The sequence below is a fragment of the Tachyglossus aculeatus genome, chromosome 7, assembly GCF_015852505.1.
Source record: "Tachyglossus aculeatus isolate mTacAcu1 chromosome 7, mTacAcu1.pri, whole genome shotgun sequence".
Classification (NCBI taxonomy): Eukaryota; Metazoa; Chordata; class Mammalia; order Monotremata; family Tachyglossidae; genus Tachyglossus; species Tachyglossus aculeatus.
The window spans coordinates 24804029-24824075 of NC_052072.1; the positions used below are offsets into that span (position 1 = coordinate 24804029).

General features: G+C 48.2%; 1 protein-coding gene across 1 annotated transcript in view; it reads left to right on the top strand.

Annotated features, from left to right (window-relative positions):
• Positions 1-471: 471 nt before the first annotated feature.
• SLC26A9 (solute carrier family 26 member 9) overlaps positions 472-20047 on the top strand; it is a 35032-nt gene continuing 15456 nt past the window's right edge. Inside the window, exons 1-13 of the mRNA XM_038749521.1 lie at positions 472-596; positions 6725-6864; positions 7329-7439; positions 8384-8559; positions 9479-9643; positions 11074-11226; positions 12587-12669; positions 13107-13254; positions 14360-14473; positions 14676-14753; positions 15554-15649; positions 17007-17113; positions 18815-18884. Of these exons, the coding sequence (XP_038605449.1) occupies positions 472-596; positions 6725-6864; positions 7329-7439; positions 8384-8559; positions 9479-9643; positions 11074-11226; positions 12587-12669; positions 13107-13254; positions 14360-14473; positions 14676-14753; positions 15554-15649; positions 17007-17113; positions 18815-18884 (1566 nt within the window). The remainder of the gene's footprint in view (positions 597-6724; positions 6865-7328; positions 7440-8383; positions 8560-9478; positions 9644-11073; positions 11227-12586; positions 12670-13106; positions 13255-14359; positions 14474-14675; positions 14754-15553; positions 15650-17006; positions 17114-18814; positions 18885-20047) is intronic.

The window sequence follows — 20047 nt, forward strand, 5'->3', positions numbered from 1 at the left end:
TATAACAATACAATGGACACATTCCCTGCCTACAGGGAGCTTATAATCTAGGATGTGGCTTTCGGGTCCTCTATAGGAGAGAGCCTGTGGGTTCTGACTCCTGGTATTGCGCCTAGACCACTGTCCTCCTCCCTCTCCTGTATGTCTGATCAACGTCACTGATGATTTAACACATCTGGACTGTCAGTCATGTTCCAGGCCCTCTGCAATACCCGCCTGTGAGTGTCTCTCCCATCAGTCATTAGGAAGGCAGGCCAGACAGAAGAAGTGAGTTTTGCAGAAGGGTTTGGAGGAGGGGAGAGAGGCATCTGGCCAGACAGGAGGTTGTCTCAGACGTCGAGGGCGGGGGAAGTACAAAAGGAACTTCAGCTAGACAGCCCAGAGGGAGAAGGACCTAGCCACCTCTGGGGAAGAGATGCCCGCTCAGCCCCATCACTTCTCTCTCCCTTGGAGCTTGTAAATGTCGCAGGGATGAGCCAGGCCAGGCCTCGGTATGTGGTGGACCGCTCGACATACTCCCTCACCCTATTTGACGAGGAGTTCGAGAAGAAGAACAGAAGCTTCCCTGTCGGAGAGAAACTCCGCAACACTTTCAGGTAATCCACTAACCCATCCCAACTAATTATAATAAGAATAATGATATTGGTTAAACGCTTATTATGTGTCAGGCCCTGTACTAAGAGATGGGGTAGATACTGTCTCACATGGGGCTCACGGTCTGAATAGGAGGGAGAATGGGTACTGAATCTGCATTTAACAGATGAGATAGCTGAGGAACAGAGAAGTGAAGTGACTTGCCCAGGCCATCCAGGTCAACAAGAGAACCCAGGTCCTCTGATTCCCAGGCCCATGCTCTCTCTCCACTAGGCCATTCTTCCACTCTAAGGAAGGAGTAGTGGACAGGGCTGCTCTAGCTGGGTCCTGAGGCCTCACATGGCAGACTGCAGGGGCCCCAGATACCTGGGGTCTGCCCCTTGGTGTCAAGGAGGGAGCAATAATAATAATAATAATAATGGTACTTATTAAACCATCAGTGTGTTCTGCACCATCTTTACCCTGAGTCTCCTGGAGCATGAGCTGAGTTGGTGGGAGGAATTCAGATTTCCCTTGAGCTCCTCTAGCTCTATATCTAATTCCCCCAGTCTAAATCACAATTCTCCCACTCCCTTCTGTATCACTCTTGCACTTGGATTTGCTCCCTTTCTTCACCCCTCCCTCAGCCCCAAAGCACTTTTGTACATATCCATAATTTATTTATTTATATTAATGTATGTCTTCTCCTCTAAACTGTGAGCTCATTGTGGGCCGGGAATGTGTCCACCAACTCTGTCACATTATAGTCTCCCAAGCTCTTAGTACAGTGCTCTGCACACAGTAAGTGCTCACTAAGTATGATTGATTAATCATAGCATTCATTCATTCAATTGTATTTATTACTAAGCGCTTACTAAGCGCTTGGAAAGTGCAATTAGGCAACAGAAAGAGACAATCCCTACCCAAAAATGGGCTCACAGTATAGAAGGAGGAGACAGACAACAAAACAAACCAAGAAGACAGGCATCAGTACCATCAAAATAAATAGAATTATAGAAATATACACATCATTAATAAAATAGAGTAATAAATATGTACAAATATACACAAGTACTGTGGGGAGGGGAAGAGGGTAGAGCAGAGGGAGGGAGTAGGGGCGATGGGGAGGGGAGGAGGAGCAGAGGAAAAGTGGGGGGCTCAGTCTGGGAAGGCCTCCTGGAAGAGGTGAGCTCTCAGTTGAGCTTTGAAAAGGGGTAGAGAGCTAGTTTGGCGGATGTGAGGAGGGAGGGCATTCCAGGCCAGAGGTAGGACGTGGGCCAGGGGTCGACGGCGGGACAGGCGAGAAGCACTTCCCCCTCTGATGCAACAAGATGTCACAGTGGTCCCGTGGAAGTTGCTGGGCAGAATGGAGACACTCTGTTGCTTAGGGAAAGAGCTAGGGGTCTGGATTTTATCCAAAAAGCTTCCCATTTCCTCTCCCATTCCCGTGCCTCTTTTTGTTTCTTTTCTCTCTGTTGAACTGGTGATAGAAATGAAATGGCCAATGGGAAAAGCGGTGTGGCTTCCTGTCTGAAGGCAGAGGACTGGTTGAGATGCCCTTGAGAGGTGGATCGGTTGAGGCCCAGCTCAGCTGACCTAAAGACCCAGAGAGGCAGCCCCAAGCACAACCACCCTCCCCCCACCAGGTTGTCATTCTCCACCGCCCCGATGGCCGGCAGCCCTTAGGGCGCAGTGGGGGTTGATTCCTTCCTCCAAGGAACAGCAGCCCGCTGATTCAGTTACCTGGATTGAGGTCAGGGTGATGGCTGAGGCAGGGATGCAGGTGGAACTGGTTCAGGCTGGGGAAAGCGCCCACTTGAATCTCCGTCTAACACCCAGGCCCAACCCTGCTCGTCCAGGAAGTCTCGGTGGCTGGCACAGCAGTTACAGCTTCTCCTCTGGGCGCCGGGTGCTGTTGTGAGCCAACCCCCACCTGGACTTCCCCAGCCCGTTGCGGCCAGTGGATAGACCTGCGGAGCTCATGGGAGCCGGACCCTGGGAGATTCTGGGAAGTTTGGGAGGGGTTAGCCATGGAAAGTTCCTGGGGTGCCCCCCCGCCAGGATTGTCACCCTTCTCCCACCAGCCTGGCATGAGTGACAGCTCAGGAGCATCATTAGGTGCCAATGCCTTCTCCTCCCCAGCCTTCCATTGGCCCGACCTTCAATCAATCTGTAGGCATTCTGCTTTCATCTGGGCGTTTCATTCACCCTCAAAATAGCTCTAAGCATTTTGAAGCCGCCTTGCAAACAGGTGGCCGGCCCACTGAAGCAATTTCCTCAGGCTTCACCTCACCCCTCAACGAGGCGCAGAGAAATAAATCTATGAAATCAGCATCTTGCCACTCACAAGGCTGTTGGAAAGGTGAAGTTTTGATTTCTTCCCCTCCACCCGGCACCTGCAAGCTTTCTTTACTATTCCTTTTTACTTCCACCCAATCCGAGACATCTCTGCAACATGAGAAGCAGAGAAGCAGCATGGTGTAATGGTCAGACCTCAGGCCTGGGAGTCAAAAGGTCATGGTTTCTACTCCTGGCTCTGCCACTTGTCTTCTGTGTGACCTTGAGCAAGTCACTTCACTTCTCTGTGCCTCAGTTGTGCCTCAGTTTACCTCATCTGTAAAATGGGGATTGAGATTGTGAGCCCCAGATGGGACAAGTATTCTGCCCAACTTGATTTGCTTGTACTTAGTACAGTGCCTGGTACATAGTAAGCACTTAACAGGTACCATCATCATTATTATTATCATTATTATTACCTGCAGAGGTTAAGACAGTCATGTCCCGGTTCTGGGCACTCCTACCTTCCCCACTCTGTCCAAGCAAGGAACACTAGTTGGAAAGAAATTGAACACGTTATTATTCTCTAAAAAGTAACGTGGCCTAAAGCAAAGAGCAGTCAGGAAGCCTGGTACCAATCAGTGGTATTTATCAATGGAAGTCAGGAGGCCTGGGTTCTAATCTTGGCTCTGCCATTTCAACCAATCAATCAGTGGTATTTATCACATGCTGACTGTGTGCAGAGCACTGTACTAAGAGCTTGAGAGCATACAATACAAAAGGGAAGGGATAGATGATCTTCTGCTTGCCGTTTGACCTTGGACAAATCACTTAACTGCTCTCTGCCTCAATTTCCTCATCTGCAAAATGGGTATTAAATACCACTCTTCCCTACTCTTAGGCTGTGGAACAGGAACTGCATATGTTCTGACTGTATTATATCTACTCCAGCACTTAATACACTGCCTGGCCCATGCTTGACAAATGCCACAAATATTACTTTGAATAACTGGTGAGAATAATGTCTCTAGGCAGTGGAGGATGTCTCTTTTTATGATTAATAATAATGATTGTTAATTGATAATATATTAATATTATTGTTAATAATAGTACTTGTTAAATGATTACTATGTGTCAAGCACTTATTTCTCTTGGAGAAGCAGCGTGGCTCAGTGGAAAGAGCCCCGGCTTAGGAGTCAGAGGTCATGGGTTCTAATCCTGGCTCTGCCACTTGTCTGCTGTGTGACTTTGGGCAAGTTGCTGAACTTCTCTGTGTCTCAATTCCCTCATCTGTAAAATGGGGATGAAGACTGTGAGCACCAAGTGGGACAACTTGATCACCTTATATCTCCCCAGGCGCTTAGAACAGTGCTTCACACATAGTAAGTGCTAAACAAATACCAACATTATTATTATTATGATAATCAATCAATCAATCAATCGTATTTATTGAGCGCTTACTGTGTGCAGAGAACTGTACTAAGCGCTTGGGAAGTACAAGTTGGCAACATATAGAGACAGTCCCTACCCAACAGTGGGATGGCATTTATTAAGCGCTTACTATGTGCAAAGCACTGTTCTAAGAACTGGGGAGGCTACAAGGTGATCAGGTTGTCCCACGGGGGCTCACAGTTTTAATTCCCATTTTCCAGATGAGGTAACTGAGGCACAGAGAAGTTAAGCGACTTGCCCAAAGTCACATAGCTAACAAGTGGCGGAGCCGGAATTTGAACCCATGACCTCTGACTCCAAAGCCTGTGCTCTTTCCACTGAGCCACGCTGCTTCTTACAGTAATATTAGTGATAATAATAATAATACTTTTTAAGTGCTTACTATATGCCAAGCAATGCTCTAAGTACTGGGATAGATACAAGTTAATCATGTTGAAAACAATCTGTGCCCCAAAGGGAACTCACAGTCTAAGTAGGAGTGAATAGGATTTAGCCCCCATTTTACAGGTGAGGTAACTGAGGCACAGAGAAGTTAAGTAACTTGCTCAAGGTCACATAGCAGACACATGGCATGGCTGGGATTAGAACTCAGGTCCTCTGATTCCCAGCCCAGTGTTCTTTCCACTAGGCCATGTGACTTCTCCTCTCTTACAGTCTATATTTCCAGCCAGCATGGGTTACTTTCAGGCAGAGTTTTCAGAAAGTCAGAAGTAGAGGTCACTTGAAGAATCAATCAATCAATCAATCGTATTGATTGAGCGCTTACTGTGTGCAGAGCACTGTACTAAGTGCTTGGGAAGTACAAGTTGGCAACATATAGAGACAGTCCCTACCCAACAGTGGGCTCACAGTCTAAAAGGGGGAGACAGAGAACAAAACCAAACATACTAACAAAATAAAATAAATAGAATAGATATGTATAAATAAAATAAATGAATAAAGAAATAGAGTAATAAATATGTACAAGCATATATACATATATACAGGTGCTGTGGAGAAGGGAAGGAGGTAAGATGGGGGGATGGAGAGAGGGACAAGGGGGAGAGGAAGGAAGGGGCTCAGTCTGGGAAGGCCTCCTGGAGGAGGTGAGCTCTCAGTAGGGCCTTAAAGGGAGGAAGAGAGCTAGCTTGGCGGAGGGGCAGAGGGAGGGCATTCCAGGTCCGGGGGATGACGTGGGCCAGGGGTCGATGACGGGACAGGCGAGAACGAGGTATGGTGAGGAGGTTAGCGTCAGAGGAGCGGAGGGTACAGGGTGGGCTGTAGAAGGAGAGAAGGGAGGTGAGACCACTTACCACCCCCAAACTCAGGGTCCAGAACAGCCCTGAGGAAGCAATGATAACCTTGTCAAGATGCAGTGGGTCCAAAGCCCCGCCACTGAATGGCGATAAAGTAGGCAAGGGGTCAAAGAAAACCCTTAATCTCATTTCCTGGGACCAGTATTCCCATTCTCTGAGAGGCAACCCAGAGGTAGAAAGACACAAAGCATTTCCTGTGTTAGTTTTGGCTCTGAGTGACATCCAAGGGACCAGTGTGGGGGACTTGATTGTTAAGCAACACCAAGGAGTAGATGACGGGAAGGAGAGGAACTTAGTCAGAGCTCTGAGATTAGTCACCAAAACCGGTACAGATTCCAGCCTGAAGGGTCTGATCACCTTGAGATCTGGGAAGGGTCAAGTGAGCTGCACTGTCCTGCCAGTCAATCCCCCCTCCTTCACCCCAGGTTCTAGGGCTGTCTCCCTGAGAGAGAGTGCTAGGCATTTTCTGAAGGGAAGAAATCAGTGAGATTTCTGCCCTCTCATTGGCAGAAAGAGGGGCTCCCTTCAGCCCACACCGAGAAGCAGCACAGCACAATCCAGTGGATAGAGAAGCAGCACGGCTCAATGGAAACAGCACGGGCTTTGGAGTCAAAGGTCATGGGTTCAAATCCCGGCTCCACCGCATGTCTGCTGTGTGATCTTGGGCAAGTCACTTAACTTCTCTGGGCCTCAGTTACCTCATCTGTAAAATGGGGATTACGACTGTGAGCCCCACATGGGACAACCAGATCACCCTGTATCCTCCCCAGCGCTTAGAACAGTGCTTTGCACATAGTAAGCGCTTAACAAATGCCAATTATTATTATTATTATTATTACCCCAGTGCTTAGTTTAGTGACCGGCACATAGTAAGTGTTTGACAAATACCAAAAAAAAAAATGATGAGAATCAAGCCCAGGCACTCCAGTTTTCACGGCTGGAAGGCTGGGGGACTGGGGCAAGATTATGAGACATAACAGCTGGAGGTATGTTATCCTGTAGCTGGAGGACAGGAAGGAAACAAATCCCGGCCTCTGGCAACTGAAGGTCAGTCTCAGATCTCATCTCATCTTCAGCCTGGTTCTCTCTCTCTCTGTCTCTCTCTCTCTCTCTCTCTCTCTCACCAGATGTTCAGCTACCAAGGTCAAGACTGTGGTGTTCGGCTTACTCCCCATCTTCTCCTGGCTCCCCAAATACAAAATCAAGGATTACCTCATTCCCGATTTGCTGGGGGGGCTCAGCGGGGGATCCATCCAGGTACCTCAAGGTGAGATGTCTTCAGGATGGACTCAGGAAGCCGGGGTCAAAGACAACACCAGCCAGGCTCATCCTGGCTCCCTTTCCTGCAGAGAAATCCAGTTTCTTCTCCCCTTAGCCATTCCCTGTCTTCAAAACTCAACTAAAATCTCCACCTCCACCAGGAAATGTTCCCCAGTTAAGTTCATCTTCTTTGATCACTCCAATCACATCTCAGCATTTCTTTATCTCTGTGTAATTTACAGATTTGTAAGTTATTATTGACAAATCTTTCATAGGCTCATTGCTTTTGGACGCTTGATGTTTAGGTATGTGTGTCTGTATTTGTCTTTTCTCCCCCAGTTAATTATATTTTCCTTGAGGATGGGGGCAAGGTCTTCTGCTTTCTCTGTCACTCGTTGCAGTCCCCAGACAAGGCTCTGCCCTCAGTGGACACTGAGAACAGACTCGGAACTGACAATATATTTCTTGCAGGGATGGCGTTTGCTCTCCTGGCCAATTTACCTGCTGTGAATGGCCTTTATTCTTCTTTCTTTCCGCTCCTGACTTACTTCTTCCTGGGGGGCGTTCACCAACTGGTTCCAGGTAAGTTTTCCCCAACCCCCTCTCCCTTTGTCCCTGAGGGACAGCAGGAGGGCTTGGGAATCAGAGAGCTTCATGGGGTAGAGGTGCTGCAAGGGGAAGATTTCTGTCAGTTCAGGTTCCACCTGCTTCCCCACTGGCAAACACTGTATCTCTGAACTGGGTGGACTTAAATGGTTCGAAAAGTCTTGCCTCCACAGACTGCAGAAGGCTCCATCTCCCAATTGCCCTTTTGGATATGTTTTCAAAGTTCTCATAAACTAAGCAGGATCATCACAGCATGGCTTAGTGGAAAGAGACTGAGCTTGGGAGTCAGAGGATGCAGGTTCTAACCCTGGCTCGGCCACTTGTCTGCTGTGTGACCTTGGGCAAGCCACTTACTTCCCTGTGCCTCAGTTACCTCATCTGTAAAATGAGGATGAAGACTGTGAGCCCCACGTGGGACAACCTGATTACCTTCTGTTTCCCCCAGCACTTAGAACAGTGGTTGACGCATAGTAAGCGTTTAACAAATACCATTATTATTATCATTATTATTACTATCTACATCCGGGTGCCGGAAAGGTGATTTTGAAGCATGAATCTACCGGGGAATTGTTTCCAGTCCTTGCCTAGGGTGGAAACACCCAGGAAGTATTTTCTTGATGAAATACAGAGGCACCACCTGCTTACATTCATTGGGGCAATAGCTAGGGATTGGGCTGAGTCTTGAGCATTGCAGTGTGTGGCTAAGACTGTGTCAGAACTGCTCATTCGTTTCTACCCCAGTGCTTAGCACAGCAGTCAGCACACACACTAATCAATTAATTGGCAGCACTGAGAGCTGCAGGCGTTTTGCTGCACCCCAGGAGAGCTGTCTGGCTGGGGAGACTGAGAGCTCTCGAAACTCTTCGGGTTCCTGGGCAGCCCCCTGAATCTAAGTGTCCTTGGCTGGGTTGGGGCCACAGGTACTTTTGCCGTCATCAGCATCCTGGTGGGTAACATCTGTCTCCAGCTGGCTCCAGAGTCCAAGTTCAGCATCTTTAATGCCACGAACAACACAACCTCGGTGGACAAAGCGGCCATGGATGAGGCCAGGCTCCACATCTCTGCCACACTGGCCTGCCTAACGGCCATCATCCAGGTAAAGTCTGCCTTCCCCTCTCCCTCCCCTCAAACCTCCCCACCTTTGAGGGACTCAGCTGCTGGGGGAGGGAGAGTCAGGGCCCTAGTGTAGGATACAGCCCCCTCAGGGTGCCCCCACCCAACCTGAGGGACAGAGATCCTATCTAATTCCTACTGTGCATTATCTCCCAGGGCTTAGGACGGTGCTCCTCACATAGTAAGCACTTATTAAATACTACTACTACTACTATCACTACTAGTCATAGGGGAAGAAACTTGGAGAGTTCAAATACTCCATCCACCTGCCTTAAGGCAGGCTACCACTTAACAGCCACCCTAGATGGATGCCAATTTGTACTTCCCAAGCGCTTAGTACAGTGCTCTGCACATAGTAAGCGCTCAATAAATACGATTGATGATGATGAGAATCTCACCTGGGTTTTAATCGCACCAGAAAAGGGAACTCCACGACTTCCCTTTGTCTCTCCTTTTCAGGGCCTAACACCCCTCCCTGGCATGAAATTTGTCCTGCTGTCAAATCTAAATTCCTCTTACTTCATCTTAAGCCTGCTCACCCTCATTCCAAGACTCTAGGGAGAAGGAGAAGAGCTGACCCCTGGTTCTGGAGTATGGCCCTTCATTTCCTTGGAGACAGTTACTAAATCAGCCCTGTTCTTCCCTTCTTGGGGCTAAATCATCTCTCCTGGACACTTCTGGAGACTCAGAGCAGGGTCATTCATCAGTGGTATTTATCAAGTGCTTACTGTGTGCAGAGCACTGTATGTATTAAGCACTTGGGAGAGTCCAGTATAACAATCCCTTTCCACAAGGAGCATACAGTCTGGAATGGGGGGAGGAGGGATGGCTAGCTTCAGGAGAGGCAGCAAGGTAATCGATTCCTGGGAGATCTCTCTAATCTCAATCCCTTTCCTCTCCAGATGTGCCTCGGCTTGGTGCAGTTTGGCTTTGTGGCCATCTACCTCTCTGAGTCCTTCATCCGGGGCTTCATGACAGCTGCTGGGCTGCAGATCTTCATCTCAGTGCTCAAATACATCTTCGGGCTGACTATTGCTTCCTATACTGGCCCCGGGGCCATTGTCTATGTGAGTCTGACTGGAAGGGAGTCGGGGATGGGGGTGGGTTGGGGGGGAGACCAACAAAAACCCAGGAGAAAGGGATACTGTTCTCTTGGATACCTGCTCTAATCCCATCACCTCTCTTGGACGGGGAAGTTAAAATAATGACAATAATAATTATTAGGGAAGCAGCATGGCCTAGTGGAAAGAGCAATGGGCTTGGGAGTCATAAGACCTGGGTTCTAATTCCAGCTCTGACACGTCTGCTTTGTGACCTTGGTTAAGTCATTTCACTTCACTTTGTCTCAGTTTCCTCAACTGTAAAATAGGGATATAATCCTACTCCCTCCTACTTAGGCAGTGAGCACCACATAGACAGGGATTGTTTCCAGCCTGGTTAACTTGTAACTACCCCAGTACTTAGTGTAATGCATGACACATAGTAAACCCTTAACAAGTACCATTTTTATTATTATTATTATTATTAGGTCAATCAATCATATATATTGAGCACTTACTCTGTGCAGAGCACTGTGCTGAGCTCTTGAGAGAGCACAGTACAACAGAGTTGGTAGACACATTCCCAGCCCACAAAGAGTTTACCATCTAGAGGAGGAGAGCAACATTAATATAAATAAATAAATTATAGATATGTACACAAGTGCTGTGGGTCTGGGGGTGGCGTGATTATCATATGCTTAAAGGGTAAAGATCCAAAGACATAGGTGATGCAGGGGGAGAAGGAGTGGGAGAAAAAGGAAGCTTAATTAGGGGAGGTCTCTTGGAAGAAATGGGATTTAATAAGGGTTTCAAGGTGAGGAGAATGGTGATCTGGCATACATGCAGGAGGAGGGAGCTTTGGTTCAGAGAGAGGATGTGGAAAAGGGGTCAGTGGCGAGAAAGATGAGACAGAAGTACAGTGAGCAAGCTGGCGCTAGAGTGAAGTGTGCGGGACAGGCCACAGTAGGAAATCAGTGAGGAGAGGTACTGAGTACTTAAAAGACGATGGGGCTTCTGTTCGATGTAGCAGTGGTTGGGCAACCACTGATGTACTTGAGGAATCATGGATTATTATTATTATCATTATTGTTATCATTATTATTAATAATAATAGTGATATTTGTTAAGTTCTCCTTTATATCTAACCTATCTCCTTCTTGCTGCCACTTAGACTCCTTTCCCCTTGCTGTGCCCAGAAAGGAGAAAGAAGTTCTGTCTACCCTGGAAAGGCACAGAATCTGTATTATGAAAGCTTGGCAGGGGTGGGTCAGAGTGGGGTGAACAGACTGCTCAGGGCTTGCTCACTGCCTCGACTGTGACTCCATAGAAAAATTAGGAAGCCTCTGATGGAGAGTTTGCTGGAGTCCTTGGGAGTGAGACTCTCCCTCTCTCTCTCTCTCTCTCTGCTGGCTCTTCCTTCTTCTTCCCTCTTGTCTCTGCTCCTCCTTCCCCTGCAGACATTCATCGATATTTGCAGAAACCTGCCAAACACCAACATCGCCTCGCTGATCTTCGCCCTGGTCAGCGCCGTCTTCCTGGTACTGGTGAAGGAGCTGAACATCCGCTACATGCACAAGATACGTGTGCCCATCCCCACGGAGCTCATTGTGGTGAGGCGCCCAGCTAGAGAGGGTCCGGACCATGGCCTAGGGTCTGGAAGGGGCTCGGGGTGTGGGGGGCCCAGCCATAGGCAGGTCAGGTAGCCAAGACCCTCATAAGTTGGAGGGACAGAAGTCTGCACTAGATAATCAGGGGCTAATCCTAACAATGATAATAATAATAGTAATACCTTGAGAAGCAGCATGGCTTAGTGAATAGAGCACAGGCCTTATTTTATTTGGTTTATATGTTTCGTTTTATTGTCTGTCTCCCCCTTCTAGACTGTGAGCCCACTGTTGGGTAGGGACTGTCTCTATATGTTGCCAACTTGGACTTCCCAAGTGCTTAGTACAGTGCTCTGCACACAGTAAGCGCTCAATAAATACGATTGATGATGATGTTGGGTTAGGGACCATCTCTATATGTTGCAAACTTGTACTTCCCAAGCGCTTAGTACAGTGCTCTGCACACAGTAAGCGTTCAATAAATACTATTGAATGAATGAATGAATGAGTCAGAAGGACCCGGGTTCTAATCCCAGCTCCACCACCTGTCTACTGTGTGACCTTGGGCAAGTCATCTCATTTCTGTGGGCCTCATTGACCTCATCTGGAAAATGAGGATTAAGAGTGTGAGCTCTATGTGGGACAGGGACTGTGTCCAACCTGATTAACATGTACCTACGCCAGTGCTTACAACAGTGCTTGGCACATAGTAAGCGCTTAACAAGTACGATAATTATTACCTTGAATTTGTTTAGCACCAATTCTTTCCTAGTTCTTTTACAACAGTGACCTCACTTTACCCTCACTGCGTGCTGATGAGGTAGGGACAAATACACATGGTTTGAGAAGCAGCGTGACTCAGTAGAAAGAGCCTGGGCTTTGGAGTCAGAGGTCATGGGTTCAAATCCCGGCTCCACCAACTGTCAGCTGTGTGACTTTGGGCAAGTCACTTAACTTCTCTGTGCCTCAGTTACCTCATCTGTAAAATGGGGATTAAAACTGTGAGCCCCCCACGGGGCCAACCGCACCACCTTGTAACCTTCCCAGTGCCTAGAACAGTGCTTTGCACATACTAAGCGCTTAACAAATACCATCATTATTATTATTATTACAATCCACCCCTGTGAGTTACTCTGATGCATTGACCAGGCTAGAATGAGTAGTTCCCGACCAGAAATGGCTCACTTGCTTGTTTTGTACTTCCCAAGTGCCTATTACATACAGCACCAGTGGGATGCTCAATAAATAGCTTTCCTCCTATCACCGCCCCACCCCGCCCAGCCCTCTGTGCAGGGGAGAATAGCCTGTTGGAGCTGCCTACGTCCCTGCTCTGTTTGAGACTTGTGTCACCCCTCTCTTCTGTCAGGTAGTTGTGACGACAGCTATTTCTGGTGGTCTGAAGATGCCCCAAAAATACCACATGCAGATTGTGGGAGAGATCCATCAAGGGTGAGTAAGGGCCAGAACTGAGCCCTCTTTGTGTGGAACCTGCGGTCAGCGCCAGAGTCTGATTTGGGAGAGGTCCCCCGGACTCGGTTTTACCTGCCCCTGACTTGACCTTGGGCTGAGGGAGCTGCAACCATCCCCTCCCTGCTCCAAGAGGTCTTCTCTCTTCCAGGACGCCTTCCCTAAGTCCTCTTGTTCTTTTATTCAACTGCCTTCTGCTTCGCCCTGATTTGCTCCCTTTCTTCATCCCTCCTCCCAGCCCCATGGCACTTTTGTACATATCTGTAACTTATTTGTTTATATTAATAACTACCTGCCCCTCTAGACTGTAAGCTCACTGTGGGCAGAGAATGTGTCTGTCATATTATTATATTGTACTCTCCCAGTAAGCGCTCAATAAACATGACTGATTGACGACCGACTGACTGCTCCTCTTGCAGATTCCCCACCCCCGTCTCCCCAGTTGTGAGTCAGTGGCAGGACATGATCGGCACAGCGTTCTCCCTTGCCATCGTGGGATACGTCATCAACCTGGCCATCGGGAGGACCCTGGGGGGTAAACATGGCTACGACGTGGACTCTAACCAGGTGAGCCCCTCCCTCAACAGGGAGCAGGTGGGAAGGTGGCCTAGTGAGGGCAGGAGACCAGGCATCTGTGAGGGGCTCATTCAGTTAGTCAGTCACTCATCGTATTTATTGAGTGGTTACTGTGTGCAGAGTCCTGTACTAAGCGCTTGGGAGAGGACAGTATAACAAATACATTCCCTGCCCACAGTGAGCTTACAGGGTCCTCAGCAATGACTCTCTCACCTATCTATCTCACTGCCAACCCCAGGCCCATGTCCTTCCTCTGATATAGAACTTTCTCCCCCTTCCAAGCTGACAGACCATTACTTTCCCCACCTTCTAAACACTTGTGTACATATCCATAATTTATTGTAATGCCTGTCTCCCTGTCTAGACTATAAACTCCTGAGGGGGTCAGGGAACATGTCTGCCAACTTTGTTGTGTTTTCCCAAGCACTTAGTAGTACAGTGTTCTGTGCACAGTAAGCACTCAATAAATACCACGGATAGCCCCTGGAAGGGACATCTAGGGAGTGAAATCAGATTGAGATTGAATCTGTAATTGTTTGGTAGTGACGTGATTATTGTAGAGTCCCATCTGGGTGCTGATCCCTTGATGATCCTAATCATTATTGTCCAGATGCTCTTGTGGATTAGGTTCATGGTCTGGTTCTTGGAACTTTGAACGAAGGCCAGAAGAACTTTAGGAAAGATGTGTCCACCTGGAGGGGCTACTTTTCAGGAATTCTAGTTGGTCAGGGCCTATCCCCTGTCTCTTTGGGTTTTGCCCGTGTCTCCACTACTGAGCTGAACCCAATCATGGAGACCAGAGGGGACTTGGCTTGGTTCCTTCAGTTAGGAATTGCCACTTCCCTAAAACACGGGCCTGAGTGGCAGGAAGACCTGGGTTCTAATCCCGGCTCCTCCGCCTGTCTGTTGTGTGACCTTGGGCAAGTCACTTCACTTCTCTGTGCCTTAGTTCTCTCATCTGTAAAACAGGGATTAAAACTGTGAGCCCCATGTGGGACCGGAACTGTGTTCAACCTGATTATCTTGTATCTATCCCACAGTGCCTGGCACATAATAAGTGCTTAACAAATACTGCTACTATTATTATTGTTATTAGGAAATGATTGCTCTTGGCTGTAGCAACTTCTTTGGCTCCTTCTTCAAAATCCACGTCATCTGCTGTGCCCTGTCTGTCACCTTGGCAGTGGATGGGGCTGGAAGCAAATCTCAGGTGAGATTTCATGTCCCTGAGTCCCAACCTGAGGAGGAGAAAGGGGACGGGGGGACCCGAGGAGCAGACAGGCTGGTGGTCAGAGCCTACAGAGGGTGTGGGTGTCTTCTGAGACCCTGTCCTGCTACAGGAGAGAGAACCTGGGGTGAGAAGGAAGCCCTATCTCACTCCTGGATCCAATGCCTGGTTTTTCTGTCCCCAGGTAGCCAGTCTGTGTGTGTCTCTAGTGGTTATGATCACCATGCTGGTGCTGGGGGTTTACCTGTACCCCCTCCCAAAGGTAAGAGCATGGGGGGGACCACTCTTCCAACCCTTCCTATGCTCAAACCTATAGGAAACAGGAAATGGGGAAGGGGGTGGTGTGGGAGGGAGGGAGAAACCAGCTCACAGTCTCCTATAACCTAATGCTTCCTGCCTCCCCACCTCCAAATCCTGCTCCTCCACCTCCAAGGTCAGGAGCTGACTTAATTTGTGAAATTGTGGGAACAACAAGGCCTAGGGAAAAAAGCTAGAGCCAGAGAGTCAGAAGATAGGGTTCTACTCCCGGCTCTGCCACTTGCCAGCTGAGTGACCTTGAATGAATCACTTAATGCCTTTGTACCTCAGTTTCCTCATCTGTAAAATGGAGATTAAATACCTTCTCCCTCCCCTTTAGATGGTCTCTGACCTAATAATAATCTTATATATAATATTAATAGGAATAATTTATTATTATGGTACTTAGTAAGTGCTTACTATGTGCCAAGCACTGTTCTAAGTACTAAGGTGGATACTACTTAATCAAGTGAGACACTGTCCCTGTCCCATATGGGGCTCACACTCTTCACCCCCATTTTACAGATGAGGTAACTGAGGCCCAGAGAAGTTAAGTTACTTGCTCAAAGTCACCTGATTATGAGGTATCTACCCCAGGGCTTGGCACAGAGTACGCATTTAACAAACACCAGAATTATTACTATAGTTTATTCCCTCAGCCTCCATCCTTTCCCCCAACACCAAACTATTCCCTGGGCACCTCCCCATCAGAATTGGAGCTGATGGGGCCTCTGGCCTGATCTGTGTCTTCCTGCCTCCCAACAGTCTGTGCTCGGAGCCCTGATTGCTGTCAACCTCAAGAATTCTCTCAAGCAACTTACCGACCCCTATTACCTGTGGAAGAAAAGCAAGCTGGATTGTGTGAGCACCTGCTTTGGACCCAGACTTCTCTGGGGCAGGACCAGGACTCCAAAGCTCTCTTATGGCCATCTCTATACACTTGACCCACTGTGGTCAGTCCATGCTCCAGGCTAGGCCCTATGTTGCCTAAATGACTCATTTGTCCCTTTCCCCAAGTCTCCTCATTTTAAAGCAAGGAGCCTTGAGATCTACAGAGGTTGAGAGGCAGTGTGGCCTAATGGGAAAAGAACAGGTCTGGGACTCGGGGACCTGGGTTCTAAACCCAGCTCCTCCATTTGTCTGCTGTGTGACCATGGGCAAGTCGCTTCACTTCCTCGTGCTTCTGTTTCCTCATCTGTAAATTGGGGGTTCAATACCTGCTCTCCCTCCTATTTAGACTGGGAAACCCATCGGGGAAAGGGACTGTGTCTAACATGATTATCTGGTTTCTATCCCAATGCTTAGTACAGTTTTCAGCACATAGTAAGCCCTTAACAAATACCACAATTATTATTATTATTGAGGGACACCGTATCAACAATAGACCTGGGAAGTGGACTCAGTGCCTGATTGCTAGCTCTGTGTCCTCTCAATTGATCAATTGTATTTACTGAGTGTTTATTGAGTACAGAGCCTGTTCTAAGTGCTTGGGAAGAGTTTACGGGGACAGCTATGGGGTCTGGACTGAAAAAACACTTGCTTCCACCCAAGTCCTCTCTTCCAATCAGTCAATCAATCGGTGGTATTTATTGAACACTTACTGTGTGCACAGCACTGTACTTAGTGTTTAAAAGAGTACAGTTCAATAGAGTTGGTAGACCTTTTTTATGGCACTAATTATTTGCTTAATGTATGCCTGGCACTACGTTCTAAACCCTGGGGTCGATTCAAGCTAATTAGATTAGACACATGTCCCTCAAGGGGCTCACAGTCTTAATCCCCATTTTACAGAGGATAGTAACCGTAGCACACAGAAGTGACTTACCCTAGGTCCCACAGCAGCCAAGTGGCAGAGCTGGGATTAGAACCCAGGTCCTTTCGACCCCCAGGCCCATGCTCTATCCACTAGGCCATGCTGCTTCTCTGCCCACCAGGAGTTATAGTCCAGAGAGGGAGACAGGCATTAAAGTAAATTATGGATCTGTACATAAGTGCTGTGAGGCTGCGGGTAGAGTAAATATCAAGTGCTTAAAGGTTACAGGTCCAAGTACATAGGTGATGCAGAAAGGAGAGTGAGTTGGGGAAATGGGTTGGGTTTCTCCAGGGAGGTCACACTGGGCTGGGGCGGGGATCTCAATTCTAATCCCAGCTTTATCCTTTAGTGTCTGGGACCGCAGACAAGTCACTTAACTTCTCTACGCTCTTCTCTTCCCCACAGTGCGTCTGGGTAGTGAGTTTCCTTTCTTCCTTCTTCCTGGGGCTGCCCTACGGCGTGGCTGTGGGTGTGTCTTTCTCCATCCTGGTCGTCGTCTTCCAGACCCAGTTGTGAGTACCCAAGCTGGGGGAGACCCCTACCCTCCCTTCGTTTCCCCTCCCCCAACATCTCCCACCAGTCGGGGAGGCAAACCAGAGCTACCACCGGGAAATAGTAAAGCAATCAAATAGTCTATCGATCAGTCGTATTTATTGAGTGCTTACTGAGTGCAGAGCACTCTACTAAGATCTTCAGGGACTGCACTGGACTGATTTCATAGATACGTTCCTTGCCCACAAGGAAGCAATGTGGCCTAGTGGAGAGAACATGCGACAGGGAGTCAGAGGACCTGGATTCTTCTCCCGGCCCCTCCTGTCTACTGTGTGAACTTGGGCAAGTCACTTCTCTTCTCTGTGCTTCAATTACCTCATCTGTAAAAAGGGGGATAGGATGGTGAGCCCCATGTGGGACATGGACCATGTCCAACCTAATTCTAGACTGTGAGCCCACTGTTGGGTAGGGACCGTCTCTATGTGTTGCCAACTTGTACTTCCCAAGAGCTTAGTACAGTGGTCTGCCCACAGTAAGTGCTCAATAAATACGATTGAATGAATGAATGAATTAGCTTGTGTCTACCCCAGTGCTTAGTACAAAGCCTGGCATATAGTATCGTACCATAAAAAAGGAGTTTACAGTCTAAGGCAGTTGGCAGCTATTTCAGTAATGCCAGAGGCAGGGCCCAGCCTATCCCATGGAGCCACCCCCAAATCCTCCCCTCCTCCCAACTCCATCCCTACCCTAAAAAAAAAGCACAACCTAGAGGAAAGAGCACGGGCCTGGGTTAAAGAGGAACTGGGTTCTAATCCCGGTTCTGCCACATACGGGCAAATCATTTAAATCCTCTATGCTTCAGTTCCCTTATCTGCAAAATGGGGATTCAGTACCTGTGCTCCCTCTTACTTAGAATGTGAGTCCATGTGGGACTTGATTACCTTGTACCCAGTCCTCATTACAGTGCTTGGCACATAGTAAGCGCTTTATGGATACCACAACTATCAGCATTACCCTGCAGCTTGGTCTGAGCGTATGCCTTCTTAGCCCCAGGATGACTGGAATCAATCTATTTACTGAGCACTTACTGGGTACAGAGCACTCCACTAAACACTTGGGACAGTACAATATAACGGAATTGGTAGACTCATTCCTTGCCCGTGTGAGCCTACAGTCTAGATGGGGAGAAAGACATGAATATAAAGAAAAATTAATGGAAGGCTTGGAAAGCTTGTCCAGATTTTTGACAGACCAAAAAGAGAGAGGTGGGGAGAGGGAGAAGACAAATGAATTCAACTTGGGCCCCAGGAGGGGAAAACCATTACTATTTTCCATCTCCATTAGTGCCCCGTTACCCAGGGGAGAGATCGGGGGGAGGGCAAAAAGGGCAAGGAGGAAAGGGGGAGGTCAAGAGTCCTGGGGGTGAAAAACTAAGGTCACCACTGTAGGTCGTTGTGGGCTGGGAATGGGTCTGTTTTATTATTAAAGTGTGCTCTCCCAAGCACTTAGTACAGAGCTCTGAACACAGTAAGCACTCCATAAATACGATTGACTGACTGACTAGATTCCACAGTGACCAAGTTCCCTGGGTCATCCTCTCCTCCCATCCCAGAGCCTCCAGAGCCCGGCCCTGCCTTTTGTATCTCTTGTTGACTCATTAAGTCCTCTATTGTCACGATCATTAATCTCACTAAATCACCCTGTTTTGCTTCCTCCTCCAGTCGGAATGGTTATGCCCTGGCCCAGGGCATTGGCACTGATATTTACGTGAACCCCAAGGCCTACAGAAAGGTGAGTAGCACCTCCAAATTAGGAGCCACCACTCTACCCCTCCCCATCCCCTACAAGACTGAATCTAGACCCAGCAGCAGACAGTTTCCCTCTCTGCCTGGCAGAAGACCCCATAAGATGATGATGATAATAATAATGATGATGGTATTTGTTAAGCGCTTACTATGTGCCAAGAACTGTTCTAAGCGCTGGTGATTATTATGGCATTTGTTAAGCCCTTAATATGTGCCAGGCACTGTACTAAGCACTGAGGTGAATACAAGCAAATTGGATTGAACACAATCCCTGTCCCACATGGAGATCACAGTCTTGCAGATGAAGGAACTGAGGCTCCTAGAACTGAAGCGACTTGCCCAAGGTCACACAGCAGACAAGTGGCAGAGCCGGGATTAGAACTCAGGTCTTTCTGACTCCAGGCCTGTGCCCTATCCACTAGGCCATGCTGCTCAAGACATCCCCACCCTTTCCCTTCTCCCCCATCCCTTCAATCTTGCCCAGCATGTTGGCCAGGACCTGGGTGATAAGATCAATTCTCCATTTGGCTACACATTTTTGGCCACCAACTTCATTTCTTCCAGGCCAAACATAGTGGATCTGGGCTAAAACCCATAGCTACCTTCGAGGGTGATGGTCAGGCGGGAGGTCTGGGTTCTATTCTGAGCTCTGCCCCGAAATTCTAGGAGACCTTTATCCAGTCACTCAATAATGATGGTATTTATTAACTGCTCTTTATTATGTCAAGCACTGTTCTGAGCTGAGGTAGATATGCGCTTATTGGGTTGAACACACGCCCTGTCCCACAGAGGGATCACAGTCTTAATCCCCATTTTACAGATAAAGTAACTGAGGCATAGAGAAGTGAAGTGACTTGCCCAAGGTCACACAGCAGACAAGTGGCATAGCCGGGATTAGAACCCAGTTCCTTCTGACTCCCGTGCTCTATGCTCTAGGCCATGCTGCTTCCTACTACTGAACTGATTTGTCCAAGGTCACATAGCAGCCAAGTGGCAGACTTTCTGTGCCTCATTTTCCCCATCTGTTCAATAAGAATAATCATCCTTGATGGGAGCAAGCAGTGGATAGGGGGAGACTATCCCTACTCTCCATGCAGTGTGACCTAGTGGAAAGAGCACGGGCCTGGTACTCAGAGGACCTAGGTTCTA